The following is a 12,519-nucleotide window of genomic DNA, read 5'->3' as shown; positions in this document are numbered from 1 at the left end:
TTAGAGCGATTTGATTGGTCGAGCTTTATTGTGATCAGCTAGATTCTCCGGAAATAAATTCTACTTGAATCAAAATCAAATAGAAAGTAAAATCATGTTTCACCTAGAAATAATATTCGTTCGGATTTTTTTTGTCACAAAATATTATGAAATAACAGAGATATAGTCATACAGTACAATGCGCTTCATGCATACTTCACAATTTAGTTAGATAAGCATCGCTTCCATTTTCACGTGGTTTACGCTTTTCCGTGCAGCACGGTCGCATGCTTTTATACGAAAGTTTGTTTACTGTGTGGTTGATCGCGAAGAACTGTGCACCTAAATAGAGTCTCTGCGCTGTTGTTTTCATAGAGGTTTTGTGGCCATTCCTGTGCTGGCATTATGATGGTAAGTTCTTCTATTGTTGAAGCTAAAAGCTAAGCATTATAAAATCTTAATATGGTATTTTCGTATTTAGCTGTACGTACTGTACGAGCATGCCACTGGCTATGCGCTATTTCACGTCCAAGAGGTCGAAGAAATAGGTGCTTTATTGCCAAAAGTTGAAAAAGCAATCACGGATTGTTCACTTTTCAAGTCTGTTGTCAAATTGGTCGCCTTTTCACCATTCAAATCCGGGACCAATGCTCTCGATAATGTGAATTCGCTGTCCGAAGGTGAGTGACATACTGCGAGTGGAATATAAAATAGAAATAACTTTCTTTTACTCTCAGGCATTGTGCACGATGACTTGAAGCTCTTTCTTGAGACTAATGTGCCCACTGGAAAGAAGGGCAAAAAGTCAAAGGTTGAACTCGGAGTGTCCGACCCGAGAATGTCAGGAACGATCCAGGATGAACTTGGCATCAAGTGTGCTGGAGGAGATGCTATTACTGAGATATTCCGCGGTATTTTTCCTTTTATTATTATCTTGAAGAAACATCTTGCTAAGGAAAACTGGAAACTGTGGTTGTTTTCGCTTTTCGGCAATAAGTTCCACGTAACAAGCCAGACTGGAATCAGTGGTTGTTTTCCTCAATAAGTTGCGCGCGACAGAAGGATTTCTTCCATAGAATAATTAAGGAATTCAATGGAAAGTTGCGCGTGACGTTTGCCACCAATTCCACTCTGGGTAACAATATGTTTTTTGTATGGAATGATCCAGTAATTCCACGTAAAATTGCATGTGACTTTGCCATCAATTAAGCTTTTGAGAGAGAGAGAGAGAGATATGATATTCTTTCTCGCCTGCACCATCGAGATGCTTTGGCGACGGAGTTGCGATACGGCCCCATGAGGTCATCTAGTCTGCGCCCCCGTTTTTTTCTCCTCCATGCTATCCGTGATTGCTGAGCGCCTAGCAGGATAGCTGCGGATACCATTTTTCGAGTCTTTGGTATGACCCGGCCGGGGATCGAACCCACGACCTACCGCTCGAGAAGCCGGACGCATAACCATTACACTATCTCTTTTGTTGGTGATCGCCTCTTAGTTATTTGCAGATATTCATTTGCTATTGTTATGAGAATTACTGTTCAACCAATAATCATGATATGGATACATACGGCATACCGTAATCATGCGTGCGTTGATATGGGTTAGGGCATCTGATCTGTTGTTTGCCGTACTCTTTCGCTCTACCAGTATACTTCCTACTTGTTAGTAGCATTCATATGTCTACACAAGTGTCTGTCTGTCTTTGGCGTGTAAAAGTATGTTCGTGTCACTTCCACTCCGGTCACTGAAAGACCCTTATTAGTCGACAAGAGATGTCTGGAAAAACGGAAGAAACGCATGAACTGTCCGCTGTTGTGAATGCTGATTCGCAATCTTTGAATTCTTGGTTTATGTGAAATCGTGGAAATTGATTACGTTATAATTATATGCTTCATCAAATTTAATGTGTCAATCCTAACGCAGTAGTAGTGAGATTTGCAAAGTATCCGGTGTACCTCATAATACAACTTACGGTGTCCGCGCATTGTGACTAAAACATAATATGTTAAATTTCTTGTCTCAGGACAAAGTATCTTTGCTGCGGGTGTGTCGTCATATCTTCAATCGCGACCGCTTAGCCTAAACGGGTCATACATGAATCATATCGGTAGGCTAAGATATGTACCCAGAACGCCGTGATGATGTGACCCGATGCATAACTCGTTTGCTGCCAGGCAAAGCAGTTCCCTTCTTAGCTTGGTAGCAGAACCGCTCAATACCTGGTCGGTATAACAACGTCCTCATTGGACTGTTGAACATCATGTTGCAAGTTTGGTCGATCTGAGCGTTCAGGAATTGAGTGCTAGATGGGCTTGTACCTGTGTTTTCGGGTAAGATAGCTGATACTTCTGATATCTCAAGCTGTAGTAATAATATGCCTGATGGTGTTGCTATTCCATAGCTTGAAAAGTAAATTAGAATACTGGCACCTTGTTTTCGACTGCTGTTGTAAAAGTTGTAACGCCTCTACCTTGTGGTAAAACTTGATTTCTCAATAGGGCTGCGCATGCATTTTTCCGGTCTCGTAAAGGGTCTGACTCCTGTTGGTGAAGCCAAGGCGCAGCTGGGTCTAGGCCACAGCTACTCGAGGGCGAAGGTCAAGTTCAACGTCCACCGTGCCGACAACATGATCATCCAGAGTATCGCTCTGTTGGATCAGTTGGACAAAGACATCAATACATTCTCGATGAGAGTCAGGTAGGATATATCACGTCGACGCTTACTCCATTCCCAGCTGCTATTGTAATTTTGTTTTAGAGAGTGGTACTCGTACCACTTCCCGGAACTTGTCAAGGTGGTCAATGAAAATTACATGTACTGCCGCATGGTGAAACTGATCAAATGCCGCAAGAGCATCTATGCCGCCGACGACGAGCTGATTGAGAAAATGGAAGAGATCACGATGGACTCTGCGAAAGTTAAGGCAGTTATTGAAGCTGCGAAAGTGTCCATGGGTATGTGGTCTGTATGGCTTTTACAAAAAAAAGTATCGAAATTCCTGCTAGATTGCTGTTTTCTGTATGAAAATAGGAAATTGAGTCTTTTAGATCACGCACGGTTCATTAAATCCAGTAAAATTTGAAGCTATTACGGTTGAATGTGTCCACTTTACAGTGTTTGCACAATGCTTTGCACATTAGTTCAATATATCGGTTTCATAGAATAATTATCAAATGTTGCATACGGAATTAGTTAACACTAGCTCATTTGTGTGAACTGAATTCTTTCATTTATATTTAGAAATAGAATGGGTATAAGATACAGTAAAGCTTAGATAGTATATGTTGAATTGCAACAGCCTGATATGCTAATATTTGTAATTCTAAATCTTATTCCGTCTGTTTTTATCGTAGGTATGGATATCTCTCCGATCGACTTGATCAATATCGAATCTTTCGCCGCCAGAGTGATATCGTTGTCGGAGTACCGAAAATCATTGGTCAACTACCTCCATGACAGGATGACTTCTGTTGCTCCGAATTTGTCTTCGTTGATTGGAGATATGGTATGGATATGTGTTGAGTTTATACACCGTGCTACTGTATACAGCGGTACACATGAAAGATTAGAAACCAAATCTATAGACAGCCCACTCGAGGTCTGAAATTACTCGAAAATATTTCAAAGGTCTCTAAACAGCCACTTGAAGTGGTACTGCAAGTAAGCTTAATCTGCTACAGTGCCCTGTTGAGTAAGTAATGTTTCGGTACTGACCACCTCTGTCGTTACTTGCAGGTCGGCGCCAGGCTCATCTCGCACGCTGGAAGTTTGACGAATCTGGCAAAATATCCGGCCTCTACGGTTCAAATTCTTGGAGCCGAGAAGGCCCTTTTCAGGTAACGACCGCGTTTTATCGGATTTGTCGCAGATATTTATTCACATTCCGCTTCAGAGCCCTCAAGACGAAAGGCAACACTCCGAAGTATGGTCTTATTTTCCATTCGACATTCATTGGCCGCGCCGCCGCCAAGAATAAAGGCAGAATATCGCGTTTCCTCGCCAACAAATGCTCGATTGCGTCGAGGATCGATTGCTTTACTGGTGAGTGCCTTTTCATTGTCCCAGTGGATGCAATGCAGTTTTGAGTGTTGTTAGCGATCAAATGCCGATTGTGGCCTTGACATAATGACACAACATCTGGTATCAGTTTCGTCCCGCATTAACATCGTGTGATTTCTTTTGTATCTTCTGTAGAAAAACCGTCGCACGTGTTTGGAGATAAGCTCAGGGAACAAGTGGAAGAGAGGTTGCAGTTCTTCGAAACCGGCGACACGCCGAGAAAGAACGTGGAAGTGATGAAGGAAGCTCTGGACGAGGTACGTTACTGCTTGATATTTTTCAGTATAGTTTTGAGCAATCAGCTGCGCTACGGGCTAAGTGAAGCCGTCCCCACACTGTAGCGTGTGACTTTATGGCCTAAAGTCCAGACTTAAACCTCATGCTCAGGTGTTGTCTGCCATCGTGTGTGATGCTCATTGCCGGATGACAGCATTCCACAGAACTGCAGTTGTGCTTACTCTAGTTGTGTCCATATCTTTTCCAACTCCTTTCGTGTTGTATCTTGTGATTTTCCGGGTATTAAGCTACTGTGTCGCGGATAGTAATGTGATATGATCGCTGAAATAGCGTATGTTGACTATTTTGAATGATCTCTGGATAACCATGACATCGTTTGTAGTGACTCTGGCTAGCTCTGACCCCTTCCATTTTTTTCTCCAGTTCTCGCAGCTTGCAGACGCGGAAGAGGTACCTGCCGATGTGAGCGTTACAAAGAAGAAGAAAAAAAAGAAGAGGAAGTCGGAAGCCGACGATGCGGTTATCGCCAAGTTAGCTGACGAAGAGGTAACAATTCCAATTGTTAAGAGCATTAGCAATTTCGTTGATTTGAGTTGATTAGGGAGAATCAATGTTTTTGATTACCGAAACAACACAACCCTTCTCACTTTACACGTGTCATATGGACATTGTCCCGTGCTGTAGTTGCTGTATTTCGAATATCTTTGAACGTCGTTAACGAGATTCGGGCTATTCCACTCGGTTTTATGACAATTTCATTCACAAAAGATTACACCATCTTTTACCAAAACTGCATTCAAATTTTGGAAATACCGAGTTTCAAGAAGTATGTTGTTTTGCCTTAACAACTGTTCAAGTAGAAGTTGAACCGATGTATGTATTAGTACTTGAATAAATTATAATCAGTTCGTTACTCCGACAACCTATGCTATAACACGTATGTTCGTGTGGCGTACGTTCCGACAACTCCGTCAACCGATACCTTTTGTGTGTGCAGAACGAGGAACCCCCGAAGAAAAAGAAAAAAAAAGCGGCTGAAGTTGAAGTAAAAATGGAAGTCGACGCTCCGGACGAAGCCGATGTTGAGAAGGTCAAAAAGAAGAAGAAAAAGAAGAAAGCCGACACGTCGGTCGCAGACACGACCGCCGACGAATCTGTTTTGAACGCAGACGATTCTGTCGCCGACACCACGGGCGACGTGGCTGCCAGCGGTAAGAAAAAGAAGAAGAAAAGAAAGTCGGTGGCTGCCGACGAAGTGAAATCCGAACCGGTCGAGGTAGAAACGGTGACTCCAGGCAAGAAGAAGAAAAAGAAAGCGCTCGCCGAGTGTAACGGCGATGCGTCAGTCGCAGACATGAACGGTTCCGCACTCGCCGAGGAAGAGCCCAAGAAGGCTAAAAAGAAGAAGAAATCTTTGGGCGCTGTGGCGGCGGCGCCAGAGGAGAGTGCTGACGTTCCCAAGAAAAAGAAGAAAAAGAGTTTGAACGCTTCGTCTGCCGAGAACGAAACGGAGACGGTCACCCCGAAAAAGGTGAAGAAGGCCAAAAAGAAAGCGGAAGCCGTGTAGTGTCGCGCGATGGTTTGCTTTTGCCGAGCGTTGGAGAATTGGTTGGGTCTGATGTGGATCGCACTGCCTGGTTTTGTATTGTACGGTGACACGATTGCTGTATATTTTGATGATTAAAAAACGATCATGATTCTGTTTGGGATTTGTGTTAGCCAGATGAGGGGGCCCTCGCTTGAGTAGTTATTGAGTAGAATTTTCAATAAGAGCGGCTAAGAAGCCTTGTTTGTATTGCAGCTATTTCAGTCCCTAGCAATGACGTGATATTATTGACTGATAACGGCTGGGCAGTTGGCACCTTGGCTAATGCCATAAGTAAGTTGCAGAGTGATCTAAACCTGAAGATGATAGGGTCTGTAAAGTATTGAAAGATGTGGAAACCTATAACGGAATCTTTGTCAAAATCTCTAATTTTTCGTTAGCCGTGACGCAAGTTTTGCGACGAATCCAGCTTCATATCTGGATAAATCAGGCACATGACAAATATTGCGGGCGTGAAAAGGAGTGGATTTGGCAGAGTCGGATTCATACTTTTTCTTTACTTCCAGAATTACGTAATTTGCATAAGTCTGGTTTAAAATTGACTACGTCAGAGGTGAGTCGCAGATGAGCAAAGTGTAACCTGTGATAGTCCAAGAATTAACTGTCCAACATGCCTGGCTGATAGCTCCCGGCATGATCCTGACCTGCAATCTGCGGGCACCTTCAGCTCGAAGTCTGGCTATTTGCCTCGCATAACCATTAAACAAATTGAACAACGTTATTCTGCCTTGATATATTGCCATTTTGTATATTTGCGGTTATAAGAGGATTTCAATTGAAAGCATGGTAGCCTATTCGTTATTAAACGGAGATGCAGTCCTGTTGAAATTCCCGTACGCAGGGATAGATTTTGGTTTGAAATCTTGGTAGCCCGAAAACGCTGCTTCGGTCAGAGGGCTAAGAGTATTCGTTGGAGTCGCAGTAAAGGGCTGAATATGGGGTTCAGACTTCAATGTTTCTTTTACATCATACGGAGTAGACGGTCGTACTGGAAGCGGTGACCTGAAACCCCTATGAGCCGAATTCTCGAATGGCTTGTGATTAACAGCGGGATCAGATATGTAATCGAGTCCAAGTGTGCCGGAATGAGCCGATTTGAATTGACGCTGGCCGTAGGCCTCATGCACCATCTTTTCACTGGCTCCATTGGAATTAATTCGAACTGGAAAACGAGAAAAATGTTGGTTGGAATTTCTATCGCAAATGTAATCATACAAAGACTGATTGACTCTTTGCCATCCTCGACTGGATCGTAGTCGAAAATTGATTGCGGGTTTATTCGCCATCTCTTCATTTCATTTTCTAAAAATAATTAAAGTCAACGCTTCTATTATTTTCTTCTGCTCAAGACACGAATGTGCATCGTACAATGCGACGTAGCCTAAGTATTTGTTGGAGGATATCGAAACGATCAAGTAGGCCTACGGTATTTCAATCCAACATCCACCTCGATCTACTGCTCGATGTAGCAGATCGTTCGGCTACACCAGTGGTTATCCCAACCTTTTTCGACTCATCGCCCCCTTTTGAAGCTCCACACCGATCATCGCCCCCCAAATATTGGGAACCGAAAAACAGCACTTCGTGACGCCTACCCCCCCCCCCCCGAAAAAAACGCTGGTCTTTGGCCCCATAGGGTGATAAACCAAACCCCAGTTCCCCTCAGCCAGTGGGCTTTTTGTCGCTACATATCAGCTATATACCCTATTTTATGTAGGCTACTGTTTGGTGAGTCACCGTAGCCTATATCACCTAAACGAGCGAAGCGCGACAAATTTATATAATTCATGTTTGAATCGGTCAATATGGTCGATGTGGTATGTTGGAAAAGGTAGGACCCCTAAATAATAATTAAACATCTTCGGGCGGAATCGTTGTTATATTGACTTCTTTACATGATGCTATTTCGTGACCAACTATATCTGCTATGTCAGAAGATATGGAAATCGTCAAAACGTACCAAACTAAAAGACGCACATGATTTCATATTGGTATTTCTTTACTGGCCAATAATTTTTTCCTTGTGGGATGGCATTTGTCCTGTAGGGTTACGGTCGTCAGGACAGGAACATTCGACGCCAGCCATTGACGCGCCTATGGACAATTAAACATATATGTAGGCCTATATATATCGAAGTTTTTGGTCAGCGCAAGGGCATTCCTTTTCGGCCAATTTCTTCTCGCTGCTGATCGTTCTGGCACACTTCTCGGAGTCGCATGTTACATGGCCTCTAACTTCATATGTCTTGGTGCGTCGTGGCGCAGTAATGGCCGACGCCGAAGTATCCCATTTCCATAATTCATGCGTATTTTTGTTGGGTGACGGCTACCCCAACAACAGGATACATGAAAAGATTAAATCGCGCACGGCGCGAAATTTTTTTGAAAAAGTCATATGAATTTCTAAAAAATGACTCTATATCATTCATGTTAATTCACGAAATAATTTTGGGCTTTCTTCGATTTCAGGCCCCCACCCCCAATTGGGGGGTTTGGGGTGCGGTAGTTACGGTCCAGACTCCAATATAGCCGTTTTAACGCGCCATCGCCCCCTTCGTTGTTTTCGCCCTTATCGCCCCCTTCGTCCGTTTTCGCCCCCCTATCGCCCCTTCGTTATTTCCGCCCCCCTAGACCGCCAAATCGTCCCCTGGGGGGCGATATCGCCCACGTTGGGAACCACTGGGCTACACCTTTCTTTTTGACACTTGACTTGTTCTTTTCATTCGCTTCCTTGTATTTGTCCTTCGTCCACTAGAGATAGGCTATTTCTGTGGGTTCTTCATTGTAAACCAGTGGTTCTCAAACTATTGGTCGCGGCCCCAGTTGGCCTATTCTCGGGGGTCGTGGAGACGAAAATTAAATACCAATCACTATTACAATAATGCTAATTACGCGGATCTTATCAGCGGCTCATTTCCGAGTATTTTGGTTCATTTATCAAAATAGAAGAATAGCACGACCTCTGAGGAATGCGAACCCGGTAAGCAAGGTATCGCGTCAGTCGAACATTCGATCATTTTTAAGCGGCACCTATAATAACTTATGGTTGGTGTGGTCATTTAATATGCCTGATAAAAATCAATAAGACGGTTATGTTTTCATCCAGGAAAACGACAAGTGACCAGCAGCAGTGCTATGTGTTAGCAGTAGGCCTGTAGTACATATACACACGCGCAATATCGAGATTGTTCGTGACACAGTATTTCACCTAGCATAGGGTTGCCATCGTCCGAAATTTCACTGTTCGAACTAGCGTCCGGGAGGAATTTCTAAAATATGCCAAATATCCGGAATTTTGAAGACTTGACTTAGGCTCATAATTTTTTCGTAAATTAACATGAGTAACAGGAGTATTTGTGCTGATGCATGATATTTTTCTTAGCGCTGCGCGCGATTTATCATCACATTTATTGATGCAAAAAGTGCAAAAAAATATAAATAAAAACAACCGTCATTTACTGGAAGAAGCCTAATTGTAATCGCAATTATAGGACAACGGTATATTCCTAGAGATCGTTAAGGCCGTTTAAATGCTTTATTCAATGATATATGATGGCTCCACACTTGGCGGTCGTTTGCCTTTATTCTGGGGTTCGCGAATATCTTGAACGTAGTCAGCTTCCAAAATAGCCCGTGATTCAGTCTGGGCAAAGGTGCTGACTTCTTTTAGTATTCAGCTCGTCAAATTTTGATCCGGGCCACGGAACATTTTCAAATTGGAGACGGAGTCGGGACCATACAAGGTTGGAAACCACTGGATGTTGGGTGTTTATAAAACTCCGTGGTGCTACCGGCATAAGGCTGATAAACAATCTTAGCGGTGGGACATGAACATGACTTAACGTCTAACGATGTACAATTACGCTCCCTGTATTTTCGAACTCATCATCCTCCACCAGCTCTACCGCTAACTCTGATCACGTGGGCGGAGAGAGTAAATATATAGTAATTGTAATATATGGAACAACCAATATTATTGACAGAATTTATTCAAAAATTTAACGACCAAATGCATATAGAAACCAAATTCATATAGCAACTCTCCCAGAAGTTGCATCGATTACCCTATGGTGGGCTCAAAATCATTGTTTAGTTGGGTGGGTAGGGGCTGAAAAATGTGGTTTCGGTCCCGGTCACTCAACACACAGCCACATACTCCTGAACCGGATCGTAATTCGTGACCATGACCACCTCTGGTCTATGAGCAAAGCTTTGCTAGTGTGACGTCATAACTCATTTTGAAATCCTTTAGTGGGCGCTAAAGAGTGTCCGGAGTTTGTGTCACAGAAATATGGTAACACTATCCTAGCATTACTTCACTACTTCGATTTGACGTATAGTAAAAATCGTTCCAAAAGACCCAGTGACGTGCGATCACTGAAAAGACCTATATACCCGTCCTATAGTCGTGATTGAGTTTCCAAGGACAGAGGTTGACGATTTCATAATTTCTATTACTGCGCATGCGCACATAGACGCCAGCTTCACAAATATAGGACGGGAGTAGGTTTGGGTGAAGGTGCTGACCATTTTTAGTAACCAGCACACCAAATTGAGAGGTGGGGTCGCGCAACATTTTGAAATCAGAATTTGGGGTCACGACCATAAAATGTTGGGATACCCTTGTTGTAAAGTAATACTATCTAAGAACAGCGACGGACAGTAGGACGAGCCTAGATTAGCTTCCAACACTTCGAAAAGTACTGATGACGAGATTCCAACCACATTCTTAACCCTCAAGGAGATGAATGCGTCAACTCCCCTACAATTGTTGCACTAAAAGCCTAAATATTCGTGGCTTCGGAACGATTTGGCCATGTATCAAAATACCCGCATGGTATATGCACTACCAGTGCCGTAACAGCACTTCATCACCCCCCCCCCCAAAAAAAACGTGGGTCTTGGGCCACCCATATGATGATAAACCGAACTTCTGGGGGCTTCGCCCCCCACACCCACCTTAGACTATACGGTGTTTCCCTACTTATCATCTGCATTGGGGACGTTGACTGAGTCAGCATGTATGACTTAAATGCGCGAAGCGCGAAAAAAATCGATAATTCATTGTTGAATCGGTCAAAATGATCGGAAATTGCATATCTATTGCTATCAATTTTTATCCTCTCTCTGCTATCGTCATCAGATCTACATGTAGAGCTGCGTGAGGTGTGGTTGAAAAGGTAGGACCCTTCAATAATAAACGTCTTCGGGCGTATACCCGTTGGCAGGAACGAACACTGCACTTCGTCAGCCCCCCCCCCCTAAAATCTTTGGTCTTGGGCTCCCGTAGGGTCATAAATCTACCCCAATCACGTTGTTCGCTTTTGCCTCGAAACTAGCCGTACCGTTTAGTGAGCCAGTGAGCCAGCGCGAAATGTTCGATAATTCATGATAAAATCGGTCAATATCATCGTGGCGGGGTAATGGCCAACCCGATATGCCCATTTCTATAAATCTTGGGTATTTTTTCTTGGCGGAAGAGTGTACCCCAAAATCAAGATATATGACAACTTGAAATCGCGCGAAGCACGAAAAAATTTGAAAAAGTTGCATAAATTTTCAAAAATACTCTATAATTTATGCTAATTCACGAAATAATTTCGGGCCCCCTTCGAGCTCGCCCCCCAATTGGGGGGTTTGGGGTGCGGCAGTTACGGTCCGGCGCACTGCACACCGTGCAGTAGTGGAAGCCGAATGTTTGACTGGCGTAGAATTCACACCTTTTTGGAGGATTTTAAGGCTGAAGTGGGATTATTGACTTCATAGTCGCCTGCACCCTTTCCTACCATTTCTAAGCATCGGGCGTTTTTTTAACGGATAGCGATATTGAAGGAGCTAATGATCTTTTCGGAACGTGAATACCATTTAGGAACGATTTGCACCCACGAACGAACGAGCAACGCATTTTTCATGTCGCGGTTCAGTTTCGGTTATACGCCGCTTGATGTTCGTGATCCATATGCCGTATTTGACCGTAATAAAAGGAAGATAGAACACTACAGTAAAGCACAGAATAATGCATAAGTCTGGCTATACTTCGGTCACGTTAACTATGAACTCTGACTTTCTTTACTTCATGAAGTGTTATAACAAACGCTTCGAATATCTTACTCGCATCAACATGTACTTGATTAGCAAGCACCGGTTCTGTCGGCGGGGCTTCATGATTGATCGGAGGACGGTGAGTTTGCGGAACAACTGTCACCAACGGGTAAGTATCGCTCTCTTTCCCGCAAAATATCCTCCACGTCTCGTCGCGTTCCAACCGTCCAAAGTGTCTGGCCATGTATACTCGAACTTTCAGTATCGATCGCTGCCTGCTTTGCTGTACTATGCCATCTATAACGATTAACGACTTATATTGACATGTCCTGGACTATGTCACAGTATAAATACTAGCAATGTCAAGCGCGTTACGTAATTCGCGGTAGTCTATCAACCATGAAGCGACCTTACCTTTGTTGTGTTGATGGAAAAAGGGCATGAGAAGACAATTGCATGTTGATTGGTGAGTGATGAATAAAGTCGCGTGTATGAGCATCTGGTAGTTGTTATTTGTTGTCGCTTCTTGCGCATAGCTCTTCATTATCTCATCATAATTTAAAATCTGCGTTTTCATATTATCTCATGAAAGTTAG

General features: G+C 43.4%; 2 protein-coding genes across 3 annotated transcripts; one reads left to right on the top strand and one right to left on the bottom strand.

Moving 5' to 3' along the window:
- Window positions 1–247: 247 nt before the first annotated feature.
- Window positions 248–5,977, top strand: LOC145453730 (nucleolar protein 56-like). Of its 2 annotated transcripts, XM_080331711.1 has the most exons (11): window positions 248–390; window positions 461–659; window positions 717–890; window positions 2,478–2,676; window positions 2,737–2,933; window positions 3,333–3,484; window positions 3,715–3,815; window positions 3,872–4,020; window positions 4,174–4,295; window positions 4,699–4,821; window positions 5,273–5,977. In XM_080331711.1, the coding sequence occupies exons 1-11, from the start codon at window positions 385–387 to the stop codon at window positions 5,840–5,842; spliced, it is 1,992 nt and encodes a 663-aa protein (XP_080187837.1). In that variant the 5' UTR covers window positions 248–384; the 3' UTR covers window positions 5,843–5,977. The 2 variants fall into 2 exon arrangements, with proteins under 2 accessions (XP_080187837.1, XP_080187838.1); XM_080331712.1 differs by lacking the exons at window positions 248–390; window positions 461–659; window positions 717–890 and adding an exon at window positions 2,174–2,309.
- Window positions 5,978–6,599: 622 nt separating this feature from the next.
- On the bottom strand, window positions 6,600–12,273 carry LOC145454748 (uncharacterized). Its single transcript, XM_080332733.1, has 3 exons — window positions 11,993–12,273; window positions 7,097–7,183; window positions 6,600–7,043 (listed from the first exon to the last, which is right to left on the bottom strand). The coding sequence occupies exons 1-3, from the start codon at window positions 12,165–12,167 to the stop codon at window positions 6,673–6,675; spliced, it is 633 nt and encodes a 210-aa protein (XP_080188859.1). The 5' UTR covers window positions 12,168–12,273; the 3' UTR covers window positions 6,600–6,672.
- Between the last annotated feature and the right edge of the window lie 246 nt (window positions 12,274–12,519).

The sequence above is a fragment of the Botryllus schlosseri genome, chromosome 13, assembly GCF_051294905.1.
Source record: "Botryllus schlosseri isolate E-star chromosome 13, Bs_hap1, whole genome shotgun sequence".
In the NCBI taxonomy this organism is placed as follows: domain Eukaryota; kingdom Metazoa; phylum Chordata; class Ascidiacea; order Stolidobranchia; family Styelidae; genus Botryllus; species Botryllus schlosseri.
This window is presented reverse-complemented; position numbering and strand designations above follow the sequence as displayed.

Excerpts from the sequence above, each read along its gene's own strand:
- LOC145453730 (XM_080331711.1), top strand. Across the intron at positions 3,816-3,871 it reads GCCGAGAAGGCCCTTTTCAG|AGCCCTCAAGACGAAAGGCA; the intron begins GTAACGACCGCG and ends ATTCCGCTTCAG. Across the intron at positions 4,021-4,173 it reads GAGGATCGATTGCTTTACTG|AAAAACCGTCGCACGTGTTT; the intron begins GTGAGTGCCTTT and ends TATCTTCTGTAG.
- LOC145454748 (XM_080332733.1), bottom strand. The coding sequence starts at position 12,167 with ATGGCCAGACACTTTGGACGGTTGGAACGCGACGAGACGTGGAGGATA. Across the intron at positions 7,184-11,992 it reads TCAAGTACATGTTGATGCGA|AAAATGAAATGAAGAGATGG; the intron begins GTAAGATATTCG and ends AATTATTTTTAG. Across the intron at positions 7,044-7,096 it reads CAAAGAGTCAATCAGTCTTT|TTCGAATTAATTCCAATGGA; the intron begins GTATGATTACAT and ends CTCGTTTTCCAG.